The sequence below is a fragment of the Micromys minutus genome (genome assembly GCF_963924665.1).
Source record: "Micromys minutus genome assembly, chromosome: 10".
NCBI classification, from domain to species: domain Eukaryota; kingdom Metazoa; phylum Chordata; class Mammalia; order Rodentia; family Muridae; genus Micromys; species Micromys minutus.
This window is the reverse complement of record NC_137979.1, coordinates 47,460,563-47,484,265: the sequence shown is the minus strand read 5'-3', so window position 1 is coordinate 47,484,265 and position 23,703 is coordinate 47,460,563. Positions and strand designations below refer to the sequence as shown.

Genomic DNA, 23,703 nt, shown 5'->3' with positions numbered 1-23,703 from the left:
GTGCACACACTCACATATGCACAAGTAGATTAATGCAAAATGATGTTTTAAAAAAGAAGCAGAGTATGATTGGTGGTGCCCATAACTCCAGTGATGCTGAAGGCTGAGGGATGCTGATGCAGGAAGACTAGGTGTTTGAGACCAGGCTGGAACGTGCTCAGGTTCTGTCTCAGATGTTTGAAAAAGGGCCAGAGATATAACTCAGTGGTAGAGCATATTCCTAATATAAATAGAGCTTTGGGTTCAGTATCCAGTGCCACACAAAATTTTATATATATATATAAAATCACATATACACAGAGAGAGACAGAGACAGAGCCAAGGTCTCAGGCCTGGAATTCAACTTTATAGACCAAGTTGGCATCAAACTCATAGAACAGAGATCTACCTGCTTCTGCCTCTCTGGTATTTGTATTAAAGGTGTGTGCTACCACACACTGATCCTATCAAAAACAAAAAAATAAGGTACAGATACTCTTGAACAGTTGAACGGTAGAGGAGTTGAATTTTTCTTAGGAAGAAGCTGACAGGAGTAGTTCTGTTTTGAATCAGGTGAGGAAAATACATCAGCTTTTAAATTTTATTTTAAATTTATATTTTAGAAAGATCTGAGGATCCTTCAGACTCCTGAGTAGCTGGAACTACAGGCAGGAGCTACCACATTCAGTTAGTGCAGAATTTGGTTTGTGGGGAGGGAGAAGGTAGGTGAGAAGGCAGGATCCAGGTGGCTTGGATGTTGGATGACCTCCATGAATGACCCACATGATGCTGGAAGTTGCTTTGCTGTGTCCTGTGCAGCTGATAACATCTTCACATCTGTGCCTGTGTGAGTACAGGCCTGTGTGAGTATCCTTCACTGCAGATCCTTCACTGTGTAAGTAAAGCTTTATTTTCCTGTTCTGTAACTTCTTTGGATGGTAGCAAGTGTTCAGAATAGCCTCACAGATAAGTTTGACTCCTGTAGAGCTAAGTTGTTCTTGTTATCCACCTCTGTAAGTTTGGATTGGAGAAGACAGGAATGAACCGGAACCGGTCCAACCCAATGGGCCCATGTGGAGCAGGAAGAAGCCAGCCAAGCTTGAAAGAGAAAGTAAAACTTGTAAATCATGGCTTCCCTATTGTGGAGGAGGGGTGCAGTTTATTAGGGGGCTGTTTGGGTAGTTTTTGTAGAAGCCATTTCTGAAAACTGCTTGGTATTTGGAAAGGAAAACCCTGCCCCATCTGTGGAGCCATCTGCTTTCCCGATGGCTGATTGACTTGTTAGTTTGTGGTGTCCTGACCTCGTTCTTGGTATGAGAGTGGAGCATTTGAGTCTGGACTCAGCACCTGCTAGGTGAAAGCTTGCTAGCATGTTTTTCCACGTTTCTAATGCTAAATTTGTTTTGCTTTTAGCGAGTTTTTTTTTTCTGACAGAATCTAAATGCATTAGACTTTTCCTTTTTCCTCCCACCCCCACAAAATCCTAAAAACCTCAAAACTCAAAAAACTCAAATGCAAGCTGTGTAATTACCTTTCCCATAAGCCAAACAATGTGAGTTATCATTAAAATAGTTAGCCTTTGAATTTTTTCCTACTTGTGGTTTAGACACAATAAATATTTAATGTAAGGCTGTCTTTCCATGGCAAATCAGTTTTGTTGTGGTCTTCTTTCTGTCAAAATGTTTAGGAAAAACAAATTTCTTAACATTAATCAAAATAAACTCATGCATAAGAGGGGGTAAGATAATTAAAATGCTCTGAAGCCTGTGTGTATGTGAATGTATGTGTGTGTATATATAAATACATGTGTGTATAAATGCATGTGTTTGTATTTTAACAGGTTTCTGTCTAGCCCAGAGAACTCTCAGCATTCCCCCTGGCTCAGTCTCCTTAATACTCATTCCTAATTACATGTGAAAAAAGTCCAGTGTGACTTCATTCATCTGGGCAGGCTCTGCATAGGACTCTATAATGGGGAGTGTTCTAGGCGTGGGACCCTTTCAAGCCCTAATGACTGTATTGAAGATTCTCAGGGTCATGGAGTCATTGGGAGATTCAGTGTCTACAATGGGGGCACTGCACATGAGACCAGGCAGGAATTACTGGGAATGCTGTTCTCTGCTCAGTTTTGCTGAGAACCAAAACTGCTCTGAAAGCTAAATGTGGTGGGATTTGCCTGTAATCCTTGTGCTTGGGGGACAGAAACAGGAGCATCTTGATGAATTTGAGGGCACTTGGGCTGCCTAACAAGTACCGGACTTGCCAGGGCTACAGAAGGGGGGGAACATATCTCAAAATGCCAACTGTGAGCAGTTAATAAGTAAGTAGACAGGGAAAATAAATAACGTAATTTCCTCTCTATGTAAAAAGCTGCTTTCAAAGTAAAATTTACTAATTAAATTTACTTTCTGCAGAAGTATCTGGGGTGTCCTGGATGACAAGTGTTCTGTTGGGGTTTGAGGTGCAGCTGGCCCAGTGCATGCTTAAGCTGTGCAGAGCCCTGAAAGGATATGAGCTGAGATGTGGCAGACACACTCCGAAAAGAAAGAAGACGCCTTTGTCTAAGGGCGAAAAGTGGCAGTGTTTGCTGCAATTTGTAAAATTTGAACTTAGAAAAAGATTTTAAAAATTATAAAAATTGATCCTAGAAGTAAAAATTTAAAAAATGACAAAGCCTTCTATTCGGTAGTTTCCTGAATTAATGACTAACTCTTCAGTGTTATCAGATGGGATTTTTCTGTTTTTGTTTTGGACGATAGAGACTAAAACATGTCAGTGTCTAGGTTTGTATATCTTAAAACCTATGTTTTCTAAATGGACTAATGTATCTTACAAAAGCACATGGCAGACACTCCATGAAAAGTACAAGGCAGAGGGCATCTTAATGTAGCTGAGGATGACCCCAGAGTGCACACCTTTAGACTGTCACCTGCTAGTTTTTGAGCAGCAGTAAAGACCTCCAAATTACCTTGAAAGAATGTATAATCTGCTATTTGCTATTCAGTTTATCTGGGTAAAGCCAACTCTCACTAAAGTACTGTAGCCAAAACAACATGTTGCAACAGGCATATGCAAGCTGTTCTGAGACTCCAACATTTCCTTCCCTTCCTTTTTTCCTTGAATCTCACGCATGTTAGACTTACCTAAGACTTGCTGTATAATAGCCAAGGTTAGCCATGAACACCTGATCCTTCTGCCTTCACTTTTCAAGTGCTGGGGGATAACGGGCTTGATGCATCACACCCACCTAGCTTTAATACTTTTTTATTGAGCCAGAAATTAGATTACTAAAATGTTCTCTTTTAAAAAATTCATTATTAACCAGACCATGGCAGCACACTCCTTTAATCCCAGCACTTGGGAGTCAGAGGCATGTAGATCTTTGTGCGTTTGAGGCTAGCATGGTCTACAGAGTTCCAGTACACAGAGGAAAAAACCCTGCTTGAAAAACCAACCAACTAACAAAAATGCACATTTATTTTTATGATTCTGTGTGTGTGCATGATATGCCTGTGTAGGCATGTGTGTGGAGATCAGAGAGCAATTTTCTGCTGTCAGATCTGTTTCCACTTTTTTTATGGGTTCTGGGAATGGAACTTGGGTCACCAGGCTTGTGCAGCAAGAACCTTTTCCCCAACCCCTCTGAGCCCTCTCTGTAGCCCTACATTTGTGAAACTTTCAGCAATGCCACTTTTTCCATTGCTGTCTCCCTCTTCGGAAAATGTGGTTACATTTCATAAGATATTACTGCTACTTATGTTAATGTGCTATGCAAAGTTAATTGTTTAAATGAATTTTGTTTCAGACAGTGTCTTCCTGTGTAACCTATGCTGGCCTTGGATTTAGGGAGCTTTCATTGTCTGGGATTTCAGGTATGGGGCCTTTTGGTTAGCATATATTTATATATGTGTGTATATATATATGTATATATATGTATATACTTCTATTGGTAGGTAATATCTAATAGGGTGTTGTTTTGTTTTGTTGGCATTTTGAGTCAAGGTCTTGTGTCTCCAGGTACCCTTGAACTCACATATCTTAGATTGGCTTCAATTTTGTGGTAATCCTCCTGCCTCAGCCTCCATTGTACTGGGATTACAAATATGTGTGCTACAACTACAAATTTTTAGGCATCTCTAATATGATCTCTGAACAAAGCTTTGTTAGGGTCCTCAAAGTCTGAGGTCATGGCTAGTCCTGAAAACAATGCATTTTTGAGAATTGTTAAACTGTTAAAACAAAGGTTTTAGTGAAGTATTCCTGTGTTATTTGAGGAGCTAGGATTGGGGAGGGAGATGAAACCTGTGGCTTTGATTAAGTTGGTCTAGGGCCATTGTAACCACTGTGCCACATATCATGGTACACATTGGTCCTTAGTTTGAGAAATACTTTTACAAGGGCCATAAACTCTTCAGATGAATGAAGTCCTGTCCAGGGGTTTAGAAATTATTTTAAAGATAAACTGCTTTGGAGATTTCTTTTCATTTTGATTTTTCCTGGTGTTTACGTCCCTGAGAATGAATCTTGAATTGACTATAATTTAGTCTAAAGAGCCATACCTCACCAAGTTCTAGTAGCTTCTGAGTGCTTAGCTGATTTGTGGGTTTTCTAAGGATCTGGATAGCCCTAGCTGTCCTGGAACTCACTTTGTAGACTAGGCCATCAAACTCAGAGACCTGTCTGCTTCTGCCTCTTGAGTACTGGAATTAAGGCCTTCAACACCACACCCAGCTATAAGTTTTAAAGATAATTCTGATGGGAGTTAGTTTAATTTGGAAAAAAGGTTGACTTAAATCAGATATAAATCAAAGGAAGACGTTTTTCTTATGATTGTCTAGCAAGTTCAGGAGGTGCTCATTGTTTGTGGCCGGCTTTGCACTCACTTCCCTGTATGTTTGTAGTCACTGCTTTTCCTGCCCCTCTCTATGATGTGGGAAAGGCTTTACTGGGAGCATGCTGATGTTATCTTGCCTCCCCTCAGGGTTCCCTTTGGTTGAGAGATTCCTGGTGAGATAGATCCCTTGTGAATTCTTGCTTCAGGCCACATTCCATGTGGGTGTGTTTTAGAATTTAGGTTATTTAGAAATCTGGATGGTGGGATAGTGGTTTTTGTTTTGTTTTTCTTGTTTCTTCTCTTCCTTATTTTTTAAAGTGGAGTTTCTCTGGGTAGCCCTGGCTCTTTTAGAATTCAGTCTGTAGACCACACTAACTTTGAACTCAAATCCACCTGCCTCTGCCTCTGCTGGGATTAACAGCTTGTTCTGCCACTGCCCAGTTTGTTCCTTTCTTTGTAAACAAAAATATTTTTAAATTAACTTTATTTAGTGTGTGTATATCCCTATGTGGAAGACAGAGGACAACTTTCAGGAGTCAGGTCTTGCTTTCTATCACGTGGGTCCTGGGGATTGAGTTTTGGTCTTCAGGTTTGGCTGCAGCCCCTGCTGACCCATCTTTTGACTAATCTCACACTGTTTTTGCCTTCTGTATGGGAGCTAATCATGAGAGCTGTGTTCTGGTTGTTCTCAGTATGTGATTAATTTTGAGAAGACTTTATAGAAAAGCTTGTGTAGTTAACCTTTCTGGAATCAAACTGATACTTGTTTTCACTTGGCTCTTTTGCTTTGTTTGTTTGAGACAGGGTCTTTATCTCAGGCTGGCCTCATTGTATAGCTGAGAATAACCTTGATTTTTTTTTTCCCTCAAGACAAACCCTTGCTGGGTTGGAACTGGCTTTGTAGACCAGGTTGGCTTTGAACTCATATCTGCCTGGCTCTGCCTCCTGAATTGCCAGGATTACAGCATATGCTTCCATATCTGGTTTATGTGGTGCTAGGGATCAAACTCAGGGCCTCTTGTGTTCTAGGTAAACACCCTACCAACTGAGCTACATCCCTATCTCTGTTTTAAAAAAGCTTTCCATAAAGTTAAATTCATTTCAAACACACACACAGACACACACACTCATACACTCATACATACACAGTTTGTTTGAGTCATTGTTATAAAGCTCTGGTGAGCCTGTTACTTGATGTATAGTCTTCACTGACTTCAGACTCATGGCAGTTCTCCTGTCTCTGCTTCCAGAGTGCTGGGATACAGGTAGGTTGACAAAGTAGAAAATACCTTCTACATTCCATCTTCAGTTTCTCCATTGTTACCATCTTGTATTAGGGTGATACATTTGTGGTAATTGATAATAACAGCTATAAATTGTTATTAATTAAAGAACACACAGTTTCTATCACACTTTACTGTTTTACATATTCTTTGCTGCTTGATAGTATTGGAGACATGTTCTCTCCTGTAGCTCAGCGTGAAAGTAAACTTGGAATCTGTCTAGCTCAGATTCCAGAGTCCTGAGTACAGATGGTGTGTACCTCTGTGCTTGGGTTGTTTTGTGGATTTTCAAAATCATGTGTTGTGTGCCCACCAGTACAGTACCATTTAAAGTATACAGTGCCTCCAAAGCCCTGTACTCTACCCACTCACCCCTTCTGCGCCCCCTGCCAATTGCTCATCTTTTTCTATCTCCATAGTCCTGTTTTCTAGAACATTCATCTGATGTTATCATGCAAGCAGTAGCCTTCTAGATGGCAGTGGTATGGTGGCCTCTCCAGGTTGCCTTCTTTCACATAGCAGTAGGAATTCAGCTGCTTCCTTGTCTTTTGGTGGCTAACACTGCCTTGTTTGGCCCTTCCCTCAGTGTATGTACTCATTCATCTGAAGAGCATCTTTGCTCTGTCCTTTGGGCTGTTGCTGTTTTGATTTGCAGTCTTCTAATGGTGTCTGGTGTGCGTTCTTTTCGTACTCGTTCTGTGTGCTCTGTGTGACACCAGATCAGACTTTCAGTTTTGCTCCTTTTCACAGTACAACAGAAATTGAATTTAGAGTTCCACAGCTGGCATCCTAGTGCTCAGGAAACGGGCTGGCAAATCCTTGTTGAGTTTGAGGTCAGACTGGTCTACAGAGGGAGTTCCAGGACAGCCAGGGGTACACAGAGAAAGCCTGCCTCAAAACAAGAGTTTAGGGTCCCATATCCTGGCAAGTGTTCTCTACCACTGAGCTATACTCCCCATCCTTGTTAAAGTTTTTTACTTTGAGACCAGGGTCTCACAACATTGAGCAGGCTAGTCTTGAAGATGTGTTGTAGTCCAGGCAGGATGTGACCTTGGGAAGCCCCTGTCTCTGTTTTCCCAGTAGCTGGGCTTACAGGCCTGCTCTGCCAGGCCTGACTCTCACCCAGCTTTACATTGAGATTTTTTTTTAATTGTCGAGAGTTTTTCCTTTTATATTTATTTATTATATATAAGTACACTGTAGCTGTCTTCAGACACACCAGAAGGCACCAGATCTCATTACAGATGGTTGTGACCCATCATGTGGTCATTGGGATTTGAACTTAGGACCTCTGGAATAGCAGTCAGTGGTCTTAACCAGTGAGCCATCTCTCCAGCCCAATTTTTGAGAGTTTTAAAGGTGTTGTTAGTGTGTTTTGGATATAAGTGTCCATGTACGTTTGGGGAGGAGACAGGGCTACAACACACAGGGCCAGTGCCAACACTGGTCTGTAGTCACACTCTCTCTGGATGTTTAATGTTAGACTGAACTCTGCCTCCAGCCTTCTCAGAACATTTTAGGTGGCATACAGTTTTTAGTTTTTCTTGTTGGAGAATTCCGTCTCATGCAGACACTAATGCTGGGAGGTTGAACATAGGGAACCAGGGACAAGGAAGTGAAGTACTTGTGTCTCACCACCCCTCTGGGTAATTATAATTTTAACCTTTAGCTCCATTGCATGTAGATAAGGCTGGGCATAAGGCTTCAGCCCCAACTACATACCAAGATGCTGACACTTGTGTTCCGACTGGTGTCTCTGCTTTTCCATGTGTCCCCTGGATTATCTCTTGACTCCTCCTTCCGAGCTGAGCCTGCCGACTTGGATCCTGTCCAGCTTCTACTCCTGCTGCTACTGTTTTGTCCTGGTTTGGTTTCTTAACACAGGGTTCTCTGTGTAGTCTTGGTTGGCTTGGAACTCAGTATATAGACCAGGCTGGCCCCAAACTTGGAGCAATCTTCCTGCCTCTGTGGGAATGTTTTTCTTGAAACAGGATTTTGCTATGTATCATCCAACAAGCTATGTAGAAAAAACTGGTCTTAAATTGGTGTCAGGAATGGAACCTTGGGTGAACATTTGCTATTAAGGCACATATCCAACTTCCAAAATAATCATTTGAGAAGAACCATTTCTAGAACTACTCTTCTTGGGTTCTTTTTCATTTTTATTTTTAAACTTAAAATTGTTTATATGTGTGATATATGCTTTTTAGTGGGGGGAATGCAGGTGCTTGGTGTTTGTGTAGAGGTCAAGAGGTCAACTTGGTGGAGTTAGTTCTTCTATGTTTATGTGAGTCCCAGGGTAAATTCAGGTCAACAGGCTTATACAACAAGCTCTTACCTGCTAGTCCATCTTATTGGTCTTCTTGGCACCCCTTTTAATCTTTGTCTTTTGTGGGTATAAATTAAAGGAGAAAAGTAAAAAAAATAGCCTTCAAGGGAGCTTTGGATTTTATTTAATTAAAAATTTAAAAATGATTTTTATTTTATCTGTATGGGTGTTTTGCCTGCAAATATGTCTGCAGTTCATAGAGGCCAGAAAAGGACATTGGATTCCCTGGAACTGGAGTTACAGATGGTTGGGAGCTCCTGTGTAGGTGCTCGAAATCAAACCAGGGATCTCTGGAAGAACAGTCAGTACTCTCAACCAATGAGCCAGCTCTCCAGCCCCTTTTCTTGAATGTCACTGACCTTTCCTGGTGCCCTTTCTGGTCATCCTTCCTCTGAACTCAAAGGTTGAAATGCCTTCCGCCTCCCTGGGTGGGGTTCTCTTCTCTTTGCTTTCTATGTTTTCTGTGTAGGTTATTTCAGCCATTACTTTGATGTGTATATGTTTATTATATGGCTGGGGAGTAAACGCAGGGCTTTGTGCATGGAAGGCAAGCACCCTACTGATTGAGCGAAGTTCCTAGCTCACTTAGCCATTACTTTGGTCCTAGCTCTGATAATAACTACCAGGTGTGCATCTCCACCCTGTGGGCTTCTAGCACCCGCCTTCTGCTGCTTTCCTGATAGTTCCCCATACTTGCTTCTTGGCCCTCCTATTGAAAACTTAACCCTATAGCTGCCTCTCTGAAGGTCTGTGCTTCTTTTAGTCAAACATTGAATTAAATGGTAGATCTTGGTCTACTGTCTTAGTTACTACTCTGTTGCTGTGCTAAACCACCATGATCAAGGGAACTTGAAAACATTTAGTCTGGGGCTTATGGTTTCAGAGAGTTATCGACCATAATGGCAGGGAGGCTGCAGCAGACGGGCAGACACAGCACTGAAAAAATAGCTGGGGGCTCATGTCTTGAGATATAATCACGAGGAAGGGAGGGAGGGGGAGGGAGGGAGAAACAGGCAGAGACAGAGAGACAGACAGACACATGGGGCAGGAAGACAGAGACTGAGATAGAGACAGAGATACAGAGAAAGGGAGACATACTGGGAATTGTCAGTCTTTTGTAACCTCCAAGCCTGCCCCCATGATATACTTCTTCCAATAAGGCCATGCTTCCTAATCCTTCCCAGTTTCACCAACTGGGAACCAAGTATTTAAGCACATGAGTCTGTGAGGACCATTCCTATTTAAATCACCACCCTGTGCAAGCCAGTGTCTCACAGCCAGTCTTGACTCCTTCCCTCCCACATACCTCTGCTTCCTGTTCAGATCGCAGGGAATCTTTCACCTCTCAGGCTTTCCTCAACTCTGTTTGTCACGTCCTTTCTGTGGCGGAGATGCTAAAATTGCCCCTGTACAAAACTCAAAATGCTGGATAAATGGAACTCTCCAGTAAAAAAGCAAAAACTTAAAACGCAAAAGCAAACAGTCTCATCAAAAGAAAGAACAGATGCTGGCCTGGAGTGGCAGAGATGGTGTTTCATCCCACACCATTTCTAAGCATTACTCCCAGTCATAGCCCTAAAATGCCTCAGGCTTTTGCGTGCTGGATTGTAGGCACAGACCAGCATGCTAGGCTTCAGGAATTGCCCACCTTCTTACCCCTATCCCTTCACACCTTGACCTAGCTAAACTGTGCATCCCATAGCCCAGGCTGGTCTTGGACTCGCCATTCTCCTACTCTAACCTTCCAGGTGCTGGGCTGTTAGGCATGTGTTACCATACCCAGTTTATAGGCTCATCACTGATTCTCCTGCTATCCGCTGAGGCTTCTGACCATCTACTGTAGCTTCCACCCCAGCTTTGGGCTGTTTGAAGTTGTGCGCTATACTTCTCATCAACAGCTCTTCCGCAATGTTTTCTTAGCTGCTATGCTAGCTCAGGTAGCAATCCTGTACTCTGTGCTCTAGAATTCTATGGCATGTGCGATCTCTCTTTCTCTCCACTACCATCTTGCTTTTCATTCTTTGTCTATGTGCCATGTTGGCTTTTGGGTCATGATACGTGTTCCATTTCTTGTTTATACATGCTGTTCCCTCTGCTTAGACTGGCTGCCCTTCCTCTCCAGAATGGCCATCTCTCCTGTAGCCTTGCTATACTTTGTGAAATTTTCTTGAGTAGCACTGAGCCCAGTTTCAGGTAGCTCTCTTATTTCTAGGGCTGCCATTTCATCAAAAACAGTTTTGGGTGCCTTAGACAGTAAGAGCCAAAGTGCATAGCTCGTGGGGAAACTTTGCCTTATCAGGTGCTACCCCAAGTTGCCTCTCAGGCTTTGTCCTTGTCTTAGTGGGGGTTCTGACTCTTCCCCTGTGTTTGTCTGGGGTTAGCAAAGTACCTGGCAAAGAGTTACTGGAATATTCAAGCCAGTGAAGACCTGTACAGCTGGCCTAAACCCATTTATCGGTTAGAAAACCACAGAGAAAAGCATGCATTTTGCATGTTACTCTCCCAAGGCCACAATTATACTTTCTTTTTCTAGATAGCCTCTGAGCAGCCTCAGCTACCCTCAGACAAAGTCTTAGTCATCTAAGTGGAGTTGTTGAGGAGGCAGCTGGACATCAGAGTCTGGCGCTCATGAGAGAGGATGGGGCTAGAGGTGAGATCTAGGGACTGGTGGTGTATAGAGTGCTTTGAAGGAGTCATTTAGAAAGTGAGTTTCAGAGAAAGCAGGAGGTTTATGTTAAGAGTTTTATAGCAAAGCCTGTTCCTGTAAACTTGTGAAATATTTTCTCATGAATGTTAGACTCTGTAAAGATTGCATTGAGTCATTTGTTTGGGAAAAATATTTTTGGAATCAACAAATGCACTGAACCACCTTACTCAGTAGCTTTATGAATAAACATTGTAATAACTTCATTCTGTGGGCAGGGATTCTGGTAGACACGTGGGGTGGGGGGCTTCTTTACTACTTGATATCTGAGGTATCAGCTGGGAAGCCTTGAACATCTGGACTTTTCTTCAGTTACCAGCCCATGCCTGGCCTAATGTGATTGCAGCTATGATGGTGGGTCAAGTGGCTGCATGTGGCTCGTCTGTCTTGTGTTTCTTGCAGAATGAGAGCCTTTGTCCTTTCAGGAGAATCCCACGAGAGCACTGGAGATTTCATATCAGGCATGGTCTCATGCCACAAGTCTGAAACCTTAGAGACTTAGGAGGCTGTGGCAGGAGGATCTCAAATTCAAGGTCTGCTTATACTACTGAGTGATTTCAAGACCAGCCTAGGCAATTTAGTGAGACTTTGTTTAAAAGCAACACAACACCACCCCCCAAAAAAAGCCCTCGAATGTCAGGGCTCTAGGTTTACTTCCTCAGTACCACTGAGGAAGTGCATTTCCCACTTTCAGTATTGTGATGCTGGACTAGGGATGGCTGTAGCCAGGTCCAGGGGAAGAGGAGCAAAGAATGAAGAGGACAGGCTATCCACCCACCACAGGATGTTTGGATGTGAGGCTTTACTACAAATCCACGGTGACTTTAAGGGGAAGGAGTAGGTGTGTGCCACCATACACACCCGAGAAAAGAATTTCCTCCCTCCCTCCCTTTCCCCTCCCTTGCTCCTCCTTCCCTCGCTTCCCCTCCTCCTTCCCTTTCTTTCCTCTTCCTTTTTTGAGGCAGAGTCTTACTTTGTAATCCAGGCTGTTCCTGAACTCATGGCTGTCCTCCTGCCTCTGCTTTTTGAGTGCTAATATTACAGGTGTAAAGCCTGTGCTGAATAAGTAAGGACTTCCTTAGGGTCACTTAAAGGGAAGGGCCTGAGTGAGTTTGGGATTTCTTTCTTCTCTCCAGCAAGCACTGAGCCATATCATATAGGCTTGTGACTTTGAAATTCCAAAGTTTATGTTCCTTTATCGGCTTTGTTTTTGATCCTATATCTCTACCTCCCTAGCACTAGCTCACAGGCCTACACTGCAGATGCCAGGACCCAAACATAGGTCCTTATGCTTATGTGGCAAGCCCACAGGGCTGTCTCCTCAGCCCTGAATGTTTGTTTTTGGATTGAGTAACATTTCTCTTGTTAAAAGATCCCTAAAATGTTGAGTTTTCCAAACAGCAAAACAGGAAGAGTTGGATTCCTCAATGAATAGCTTTTTGCTGGGAGCTTGTCCCCACTGGGGAGAATGTAGTTGCCTTGATGCCGAATATTCACTCCAGCAGTTCCTCAATACTGCTAACACTTGCTTTTTGTTCTTCTGTTATGAACTGGACAGTGTGCTGGATGCTGAGGAGGGGCACATTAGTAAGTTGAAGCCAAGGCTCTTCCTGTCATCATGGACCTTAGAATACAGGAGTTGAAGCAAGGCATGGGTCCACTGATACTGAAGGCAAGTCTGCACACATGAAAGCCCATGAATGAAGGAGCTAGAATGACCAGGTGCTAGGAATGTAGCCAGCAAGCAGGTGACAGCCGGACAGGCACAGGGCCATCTAGGCCATTGATCACATTAGCAATACTTACAGGTGCTTGCCATGCGTGCTGGCTGTGTCCTGCTAGCTTTGTGTGCTTTTAAGTCAGGTCTGACCCTGACCCTGTGAAGTGAGTCCAGCTGTCTTCCACTTTTCTGCATAAGGAAATAGAGGCCTGAGGAGGCTGGACACCTGGCATGCATCTTGGAGGGGAGTCAGGGCCCACAGTCTCTTGCTTTTATAGTTTTATAGTTTTTATGAGTTTTAGTCTCAGAGCAAAACATGGTCAGTGGGCCTTTATGGAGGTGGACAGCAACTCTTCAGAAAGCCTGGAGGGATACAGGCAGATGTGCAGAAACAGTTAAAAGATCTTGTGGTTTTGTAGAATCTCAGGAGTGTTTTAGAAACAGCTGGAGTACAGACTCTGGACATCTGACCGCATCTGACATTGGTTAAATGTCAATTTGCTTTGTCTCAATGTATGTTTATTATTGAGATGCAGCAATCTCAGTGTCCCAAGCAAGTGGAGCTGAAACAGCTTTAGAGGCCATGCAGCCCCTTGCCCTTGCTGCATTATGGGCTATGACACCTCAAGGAAGGGCATCTCCAAGTGTCAAATGCAATAGGAACCAGACAGCTGCTCTGCAATTTTCTCGTTCTGTCACTGTTGTTGTTGAGTCTCTAACTTGGGCTCTCCTACTTCATCTGTAGATGTTCATCTCAAAACCTTCATGCCATCTCCCACTGAGGTTATATCCAAGAAATCTTTTTTTTTGGAGACAGGGCTTCTCAGCACTTACTGACCTGGAATTCACTCTGTAGACCAGGCTGGCCTTGAACTCAGAGATCCTCCATGCCTCTGCCTCCTGAGTGCTAGGATTAAAAGTGTTTGACACCATTGCCCAGTTTAAAACTTCATTTAAATTGTGATCTACACAATTACTGTGACCTCCCAAATGTAGCCAGCCACAAGACTAACAGACCCTTTGGCTCAGGCACCATATATCTGTTGGAACTCTAGAAAAGTTCTTTGACTTAGCATTGTGCCTGACTCATGGCTTACTTAGAAAATTCCCAGATCTGAATCCCCAGGAATTCTGACAGCAGGCCGCATTAGGATGCATGTCATTACTGCCTGTGAGACCTTGAATAAATCATGTAAAACCCTGTGCCTTCATTTCTCCTCTGTAAAATGAAGATAAATATTGTCTTGACCAGTGAGTAGCTCAGCAGGTAAAGATGCTTGCAACCTACATTTGATTCCTACCATCCACATATATAGTGAGTAGGAGGGGAATGACTCCCTGAAGATCGTCTTGTAGACACACACAATAATGGTGGTGGTGATATCATCTCATAGGGTTAGCACAAGTATGAGATGAATCAGTAAACGAATGTCAGATGCGTAAGACCTTGCCCACCCAACATGATAAAAAGTCCCATATAGTATTTAGCAATAGACACTGGCTTGTTTTTTTTTTTTCCTTTTTGTTTCTGAGACAGGGCCTCATGTAGCCCAGGTTATCTTCAAATTCACACTATAATAAGGATGACCTTGAACTTCTGATTCTTTTGCCTCTACCTCCTGAGTGCTCATGGGTGAGGATCACCATGCCATGCCTGATTTTATGCGGTGTTGGCAGTGGCGCCCAGGGCCTCATATGTGCTAGGCAGTCCCTTCACCAGCTCAGCCACACCTCTAGCTCCTAGATTGTTCTTCAACCAAGGTTCTTCTTGACATTCATCTTTTTATTTTGAATAGTATTTAGTGGATTTTTTTCATTGTAGTTGGTGGTGGTGGCTTGAAGACAGGCTCTAGTAGAGTCCAGGGTGGCTTAAAACTCATCTTTTAGTGGAGGATATCCTTAAACTGGTATTCCTGAATCTAAGCTCTAAGGGCAGGAATTGAAAGCATGCATTTTTATATTTAGTGTTCAGCCTAGAGCTATCCTGTGCAAAATATGTGTGGAGAGATTTGATCAACAGCTCCTGTCCCGAGGTGCAGTCACCAGATGCTAATTGCCCACCTCAGGATATATAACAGCAGGATCCATTATAATTCACATGCTTCTCCATATCTGGGGAAGCTCTGTGATTATCTCTGGTAACACCTAAGTAATTGGATGAACTGATGTAGCTATTTGGCTCCCGGGGGCACTGGGAAATGGAATTTATGTTAAATGCTGATGAGGGTCACTGACTCAGAAGGAACAGCACAGGAACAAATAAATGCCATCAGAAGGCTACTATTCACCTGTGACATCACTTAAGTTTAGAGGTGGGATAGTCCCTGTTCTGCTGAAGAGGCCTATTCATCTGTCGAGCCTCGTGGGGAGGTGGCCTTACATACAAGTGTAGTCTTGTTGCATTCTCTTTAGGGCTAGAGCAGCTCCAGCCACACACTTAGTGGCTGACAGAGCATGGCTGGCTATGTCACTTTCAATCTAAAGATTTGCTGTCCTCTGGCTCCTTTATCTGCAGTATTTGAAATCAAATGATATATGGCGTATATCCCATATGAACTATGGATTGTTGTAGGAAATATTTAATCTCAATTGGGGGTTTCTACCCTGCCTTAGATCATTTAGTTCCCAGATAAGACACAAAACTTTTATATTTATAATAAGCCTTAAACAGCACTAAAGCTGAGCAGATATCAATTCTCTATGGCTATTTTGTCTAATTTTGGTCAAGTAACCCTGAGATATGACTTGCTTTGTTCCACTTGGGCTGCTCTTACTCCAGCAGGCCAGCCCTCGTGGCCAGATCTCATAGTCCTTACCCCATGGCATCTTCCTCTCTCTACCTTCTCTCTTTTCTCCTTCATGGTCCTTTCTCTGACTCCATCTCTCTTCTTTCCAGCTATAGCTGTAGACAACCAATAATTTTAAACCACGGAGCAAGGTTACATAACATTACTTGGTATACACGAGGATTTCCTCATCCCTGGGGCAACCAGACCTTGGGGGCCAGTATTTAGCATTACAGTATTTAGGGACAGACTGAGTGTCAACTGATTAATGCATCAGGCATCATTTGTTTTGTGTTCTCCCCCACAATCCCTCTCCCCCCCACCCCCCGTCCTGATATGCTGGAAGTGATGAGGAAGTGGTGAATCACACCTTTAATCCTAGTACCCAGGAAGCCAGGCAGGCAGATCTCTGACACTGAGACCAGTCAGTTCTACATATCCAATTTCAGGTCAGCCACAGCTACATATGTTACCCCAAAGACTTTTTGACGCTGTGAAATAGAACAGGAATTGTTCTTTTTTTAAAGATAGGACCCCACATAGCTCAGGTGGACACTGAACTTACTATGTAGCTGAGGCAGGCCTTAAACTCCCGAGCCTGCTGTTTCTACCGTCCAGGTGCTGGGCTTAAGGGCGAGTCCCATTACACTCCATTGCAGAAATGTCTCTATCACTTCCTATTATGGATCTTTATGTTCATTTGAGTTTTGTCCTTCTCTTCATCCTCCATCTCCTCCATTTTAGGTTTACTGGTTCATATATGTACGTCTTACTTAGAAAGTTTGGAAAGCTGTATAATGAGCCCTTTCTATGTGTGGTCCCCTGTGGTTCCCTTGATTTCTTTAGACTGAACTATACAAACGAGGACTATATTACTTTAATGGTAATCTTTTTGGTAAGAGGTTCCTCATTAGACTGGAGTTATTTTCCTTATGATTTGCAGTTGGTAGGTTATCCCCATGGGGCTAAGAAATTCCTATTTGGAGAAGTCTAAAAGGCTTTGGTGACTTGCTCTTTCACTTTCCTTTTCTCTTGAGTTATTGAAACTAGAATCATCAGGGACTGGAGAGATGGCTAGCGGTTGAGAGCATGGACTGCTCTTGCAAAGAACACAGGTTCAGTTTCTAGCACACACGTGGCCATGCATCAACCATCTGTAACTCAACTTCAAGGGAATTCAACACTCCTGTCTGGCCTCTGCTGGTACACACACACACACACACACACACACACACACACACACACACACACACTGCACATACATAACGTGTAAGTAATGTAAGCAAAACTCTTATATACATAAAATAAAATAAATTCCTTAAAACAAAAGAAAATAGGATCACAGCATCTTAAGTTACTGTTCTGTTGCTGCGAAGAGACCAAGGCTCAGTGTGTCTCCAGGAACATAGAGGTATTCAGTTCTATTGGGAAGGCATTATGATTTATGTTACTAGAGAAGGAACATGGTGACTAGAGACTTAAACAACAGGAAGTTCATTTTCTCAGGAATGGGGGGTGGGGTTGAAAGCAAGGTGACCAAAACAACTCTTACTAAAGAAAGCATTTAATTTAGGGCTTGTTTACAATTTTAAAGGGCTAATCAGTGATCATCACATGACAGGAAGCAGTCAGGCAAGGGAGCAGTAGCTGAGAATTTTACATCCTGACCATAGGTAGCAGGCAGAGAAAGATAAAACCTGATAAGGGCTTACAGTGACACACCTTCTAACAGGCCACACCTTCTAATCCTTCCCAAACACTTCCACTGACTGATGTCCAAGTATTCACACACATGAGCAACATTCTCAAAGGACCACACACACTTTACCTTTCCTCTGTACAATTGTGTTGGTGTTCTGCTCATCTAAGTCTCATGAAAGCCAGCAGAGCAGTAAGACTATGTCATACTCTAATCCAGCCACTGGAGCAATGAGTTGACTGTACTCTGGCACCCAGAATGGTACTTGGCATTCAAACTGTTGGGTAGATCACTTTTTGTGTTCTGGTTTCTGATGAAGCACAGGCCTCAAGTTATTTTGAAGACAAAAACACTTCAGTTAGAACTTAAATTGGGCATGGTGTGTACCCTTCCAGTCTTGGTACTCAAACTGAGGTAGGGAGATTAGCCAGCCTAGACTACCCAGCCATATCAGGCTAAAAATATATATAGCAGAGTAGGTCAGATTAAGTTGTTTTTGCTGGTGTTTGTGATGCTAAGGATGGAACCGAGGACAATGAGTATGCTGGGTAAACACTGTGCCACTAAGCAGAGTCCCCAGCCTCTAAATCAGAATCTGCTGTAATCTGAAAAGCAGAATTGAGGTTGTCAAGTGTCTCTTAAATGTTTTCCAGGAAAACAAATACAGCAAAACCCGTTGGCAGTGGTTTTACTGGACAGTTTGGCTAGTTATCTCTAAACGATCTGCTGTTCAGATCATGTGGAGAACGTTTACTCAAATTGCTCTGAGTCTTCTGTTAATTGGCATGGTTTCAGCTAAGCAGCATATGAGGGCATGGCTATTGGACACTCAGAGCTAAACCATGTCACCCAGACACTCACACTGTCCTGGAAACGATGCCTGCTCTATGCTTTTAATTTAGGACAATTTTCCTTTATGTAGAATAGTTTGGCAGCATTTCCTGTCTTGGTTAGATCAAAACAAAACACAAAAATTAGACATTCTTGATGGGTCAGTTAATTGGCAAAAGGCACAAGCTGGTCTCTGGTGTAAGAAAAAACCAGCATACCATTTACTAGCTAAAAACACCAAATATCAACAATGGAACAAGCCTCTGAGTTACAAACTAGAAATAAGACAACTAATAACTTAGCATTTTTTTGTTAGCTTGAAATTGTTCACCCTGCTGGAGTGATCATCTGTGAGGGAGTAGGCAGAGGGGGTGCAGTTTTATCTTTGTCTTCGGACTTGCTCTGCATTTATGTCCAAGATAAATGATGAAATAATCTGGTTTTGTAATTTATAGCATTGAAATTTACTATTTTAAGCAGATGATTTAATTAGGACCACAGCATTTGTTATAATGTGGCCTAGAGTGATGGTGTTCTTATTTTTAATAGAAATCAGGTGACATGTGTCATATTACATTTTCTTAGGGTTTTTTTGTTTTTTGTTTTTGTTTTAAAATGGGGTCTCTATGTATCTCTGGCTTGCCTAGAACTCACTATGTAGACTGGGCTGGCCTCAAACTCATAGATATCTGACTACCTTTGCCTTCTAAGTAATAGGATTAAGGACACGTGCCATCACACCTAGCCTGTTAAATTGTCTAGTAATTGTATTAAAAATTTTGGAAGAATAATTTTATAATATATTTAGCTTAACATTTTCAAAATACTATTTCAATCTTGAGATTTGCATATTTATTTCTCTCATTGTTTTCAAATGCTGCATATATGGGTGTGAACATCCACATTTTCATTGCCCAGTAGCCATATGTGGTTGGTGTCTCCCATGCTGAACTGTGCAGTCTTTCAGTTCAATGAAGTCCTGTGCAGTGATGTTTACATAAATTGTCATATAGATTTTCTTTCGTGTTTCTTTGTATGCATGTTCATGTGTGTGTAAGTACATGTATGTGCAGGTCAGAGGGCAACTGTGGATGTCATTCCTTCACCTTTTGTTTGACACAGTATCTCATTAGCTTGAAACTTTGCCAAGTAGGCTAGACTGGCCATTGAACTTCCAGGGGTTCACGGGTCTCCACCTCTATCTTGCCATCACTGGCATTATGGGCATACCGCTACACCCAGCTTTTTATTAATATGTGAGTTCTGGGACTCAAATCTCAGGTCCCCGGCACTTGTGAGAGACAAGCATAGTACCAACCAACTGAGCCTTTTCCGCAGCTTCCAATTGGTATGGATAGCTGTGTAAATCTGGTCCTGAAAACCACAGGACAACATAGTGCTTCTCACCCGGGAGAGGCTGGTTCTGACTTGGCCTTGGTATAAGAAGGCCCTAATTGCACTTGGTTTCTTACCAGGGGTGCTGCTTGGAGAGACACAGTGCTTCAGGCTGGAGCTTGGGCTCTGGCCGGCAGGCTTTTATTCCAGCTAGTGTTTGCTGTGCACGCACCACTCTCTAATCTTGGGCTCTTACTCATGGTTATTTTTAGACCTCCACATACTTGTTCTGGAGAGACATTGTCATGAGTGGTTAGCTGGGTCGGGTTTTCGTAGCTGAGCATCTCAGTGGGGTGGCCCTCATCTCAGGATCAGCTTGTTTATGTAGTATTTAGCTCTCCATTTTAACCCCAGACTTAGACTATATATCTTCTAAATATATAAATGTTAATATTTATATAAATGTTCACACACACACACACACACACACACACACAAACAATGCATTTTTTTTGAGTGGGCAGATTCCAGGCACATGGGTGGCCTGCAGCTCTCTGTCCCTGAGCACTGGGTCTGAGTCAGTGCAGGATTGCTTTCTATAGCCTCACAGCTGGCCTGGATGCAGTGGCTGTGGGAAGGAACTGATAAGTGTTGGACATCTGCTGGGTGCTGTATTCTTAGATGAGGCTTAGGACTATTACTTCAGTGGCCCCACGGAGAAGTAATCATCTTCACTTCAGAGGAGGAAATAGAAATTCAGAAACTATTAAACCTTACATAACATTTGTTTAACCCCACTTAACCTCTGATAGATAATAGGTTTATTGTTGTCATTTGGTTAGGTTTTTAAAAAAGATTTATTTTTATTTATATGAGTACACTGTAGTTGTCTTTACACAAGAAGATGACATCAGATCCCATTACAAATGGTTGTGAGCCACCCTGTGGTTGCTGAGAATTGAACTCAGGACCTCTGGAAGAGCAGTCAGTGCTCCTAATTTCTGAGCCATTTTATCAGCCTTGGTCAGTTTTTGTTTGTTTTTTTAATTTTTAGTTTTGTTTTATCTTAATGAGTATTTTCCCAAAATGTACACATGTGTACCAAGTGACTGTCCAGTGCCCTCAGATGTCAGAAGAGTGTGTTGGATCAGATCTTTTGGAGCTGGGGTTAAGGATACTGTGAGCCACCATATGAGTGCTGGGAATTGAACTTGAGTCCTCTGCAAGAGCAACAAGTGCGTTAAACTGCTGAGCCACCTCTTCAGTGCTCTCCTGTGTTCATGGGGTGGGGGGGGGGTGCTGTAGGGCTCGGGGTGGCCTTGACCTCTCTGTCAGGATATCATAGAAGTGCTGGGATTATAGGTATGAGTTGCTGTGCCTGGTTTGAAAGTGGGTTCTAGACTTAGAATCCCACCTGATTGTAACAGAAGAAGTTGTGTGGCAGCTCATGCCTGAAAATCAAGCACTTAAGAAGCAGAGGTAGGAAATAGCAAGGCTAGCCTGAGACCCTGGTTCAGAAAACCAAGGACCTGGAGATTAGCCCAGTGGTGGAGAGCTAGTATAGCTGTGCAAGGTTCAAGGGTACTAGGATATTTTCACATTGTGTATCCCCCATGAGGGCTTAGAGTGACCATATATACATTTTGGTTTACAGGTGTGACCCCTGAGTGCAGCAGGATGGCTCAATGGAACCAGCTACAGCAACTGGACACACGCTACCTGGAGCAGCTTCACCAGCTGTACAGTGACAGCTTCCCCATGGAGCTGCGGCAGTTCCTGGCACCTTGGATTGAGAGTCAAGATTGGTAAGTCCTTCTTGAGAAGCTCCCTGAATTGGGGGGCTTGGTGTTGATCCAGGGAACACAACTTTTTCTTTGTAGGTTCACACTTTACTAACCCTTTCATCAAAGACACATGAGGGCAGGTGCTGGGGAAGGATTAGGAGAGCAGAGGTAATGTAGTCTCATAAAGTGTCTCTGTTCAAAGTGCATTTGGCCAGCGGCCCCTTTGCACCTTGAAACAGCTTGTTGGTAGATATTTTGAAGTCAGGCTTGTGTCTCACTTGGTGAGATCTCTGCACATTTTGACTCTAACAGTGAGATACAGTTTTTTTGTTTATTGTTTTTTTTTTTTTGTTGTTTTTTTGTTTTTTTGTTTTTAAAGATTTATTTGAGTACACTGTAGCTGTCTTCAGACAGACCAGAAGAGGGCACTGGATCCTGTTACAGATGGTTGTGAGCCACAATGTGGTTGCTGGGATTTGAACTCAGGACCTCTGGAGGAGCAGTCAGTGCTCTTAACCGCTGAGCCATCTTTTTAGCCCCAGATGTTTTTTTTAATTCTTAGAATTCTATGTCAGGTAGAAGTTGGGGTCCACCACACATGTGGCTTCCCCTGTTAAAGAGGAGACGTGGGATAAAGGGAAATAGAGTCATAGAGGAAGTGCCAGCTGTTTACCTCACTTTAATGTATTCAGGATCATCTGCTAGTTTTGACCTCAGTCAGACCTATCTGCATGTGACCTACTTTTTTCAGAATACATACCTGATTTGGTGAAGGGCCAAGGAAATGATGGAGAACATCTCAGCCTGACATTGCTCATTATGTTGATAAACACTTATATGACACTAATCTGCCTGAACACAGAGTTGACTGAGAATGAAAGGCAAACAGCCTTATCTGTCCTTTTTTAAAAAAACAAAACAAAACTTTGAGGTGTATGTGTGCATGTTCCTATAGGTTCAAGTGTATGTGCAAATGTGTGTGTGTCTTTATGTGTGTCCAGAAGACAACCTCAAGTGTCATCCTTAAGAATGCCTTTTAGGTCCTTTGAGACAGTCTTTCGTTGGTCTGGAGTGCACCAATCAGGGCAGACCCTCAAGATCTATCTCTGATGCCCCATTGCTGGAATTACAAGCATGTGCTACTGTGTGTGCCCAGCATTTTTTTTTATTGAAAATAATTTAAAAAATATATAATGTATTTCTGGCTGTGTTTTCTCCTCCCCCAACTCCTCTCAGGATCATCCTCAACTCCTCTCCTACCCAAATCCACACCCTTCCTGTCTCTTACTAGAACATAAACAGATACTAAAAAATCAGCAATAAAATAAGGCAAACACAGACTGGGATAAGGTGAAATAAACCAATAGAAAAAAAGGTGCCAAAGAAAAAGTGTAAGAAACCATAGTTAAAGTGACACATGTGCACACACAGAAATAAACACAATACCGAAAACCATATATATCTGCCATCTTCTACTGGCATGCCTAGCATTTTTATGTGAGTTCTGTCCTCGTTGCTCTTAAGGTTGAACCAAATGCCCAGAACCAGTCTATCCTTTTGTTGTTGTTGTTGTTATTTTTGTGTGCATATGGTGTTGGGGCAGTGCATAGACGTGCCACTGTGTGCACGTGGAGGTCAGAGGATAGCTTCATGGAGTCAGGTCTCTGCTTTCCAAGGATAAAACTGATGTCAGGTTTTTCTACCAAGAACTTTTATCTGCTGAGCCATCTTGCTATTCCTGTTTTTGTTTTGTTTTATGACAAAGTCTCATGTAGTCTAGGCTAGCCCTGGAACTTGCTGCATTCAGCTGAGGGTCCCTTGAATTACTTACCCTCCTGCTTCTACCTCCCAAGTAAGTGTGTGCTGCCATACTAAGGTCTGGTTTTATTTTGTTTTTTTTTTTTGAAGCAAAGTCTTACTATACAGCCTAGAACTGGCCTGGAACTCACTGTATGGCCCAGGCTGGTCTCCCAACTTGTAATTCTCCAGCCTCAACCTCTCAAGTAGTTTTCATATTTCATATGTTGCACCACACTAGACTTGTATCTGTCCATCTTGCTCAAATATTTTAGTCCTATAGACTATAAAAACAAATAATATCTGGAATTATTCTCCTATTAAATTCTTTTTTCCATGCTAAGAATCAAACCCAGAGCCTTGAGTACACTAGGCAAGTGTGTATCACTGAGTTATACCTCCTATTGATGGTATTGTTGATCTGAGCAAGAGACATGGAAAATGATGAATGTGTTATGACATCAGATGTCATAACATTCCCTTAATGGTGGATTCTGGGTGTGTATGGTTTAGAGTCCTATTATTACTGCTTTTGAGAGAAAGTCATCCAGACTGGCTTAGAACTCTCTAGGTAGGGAAGGCTGGCCTTGAACTCTTGATCCTCCCGCCTCCACCGCCCTGG

The 23,703-nt window shown here is 42.7% G+C and overlaps 1 protein-coding gene across 2 annotated transcripts in view; it reads left to right on the top strand.

Annotated features, from left to right (window-relative positions):
• Positions 1–23,703, top strand: part of STAT3 (signal transducer and activator of transcription 3) — a 50,005-nt gene that overhangs the window by 5,871 nt on the left and 20,431 nt on the right. For both annotated transcript variants that reach the window (XM_080923354.1, XM_080923353.1), the window contains exon 2: positions 21,155–21,305. In XM_080923354.1, the coding sequence (XP_080779480.1) occupies positions 21,178–21,305 (128 nt within the window). In that variant the 5' untranslated portion in view covers positions 21,155–21,177. The remainder of the gene's footprint in view (positions 1–21,154; positions 21,306–23,703) is intronic.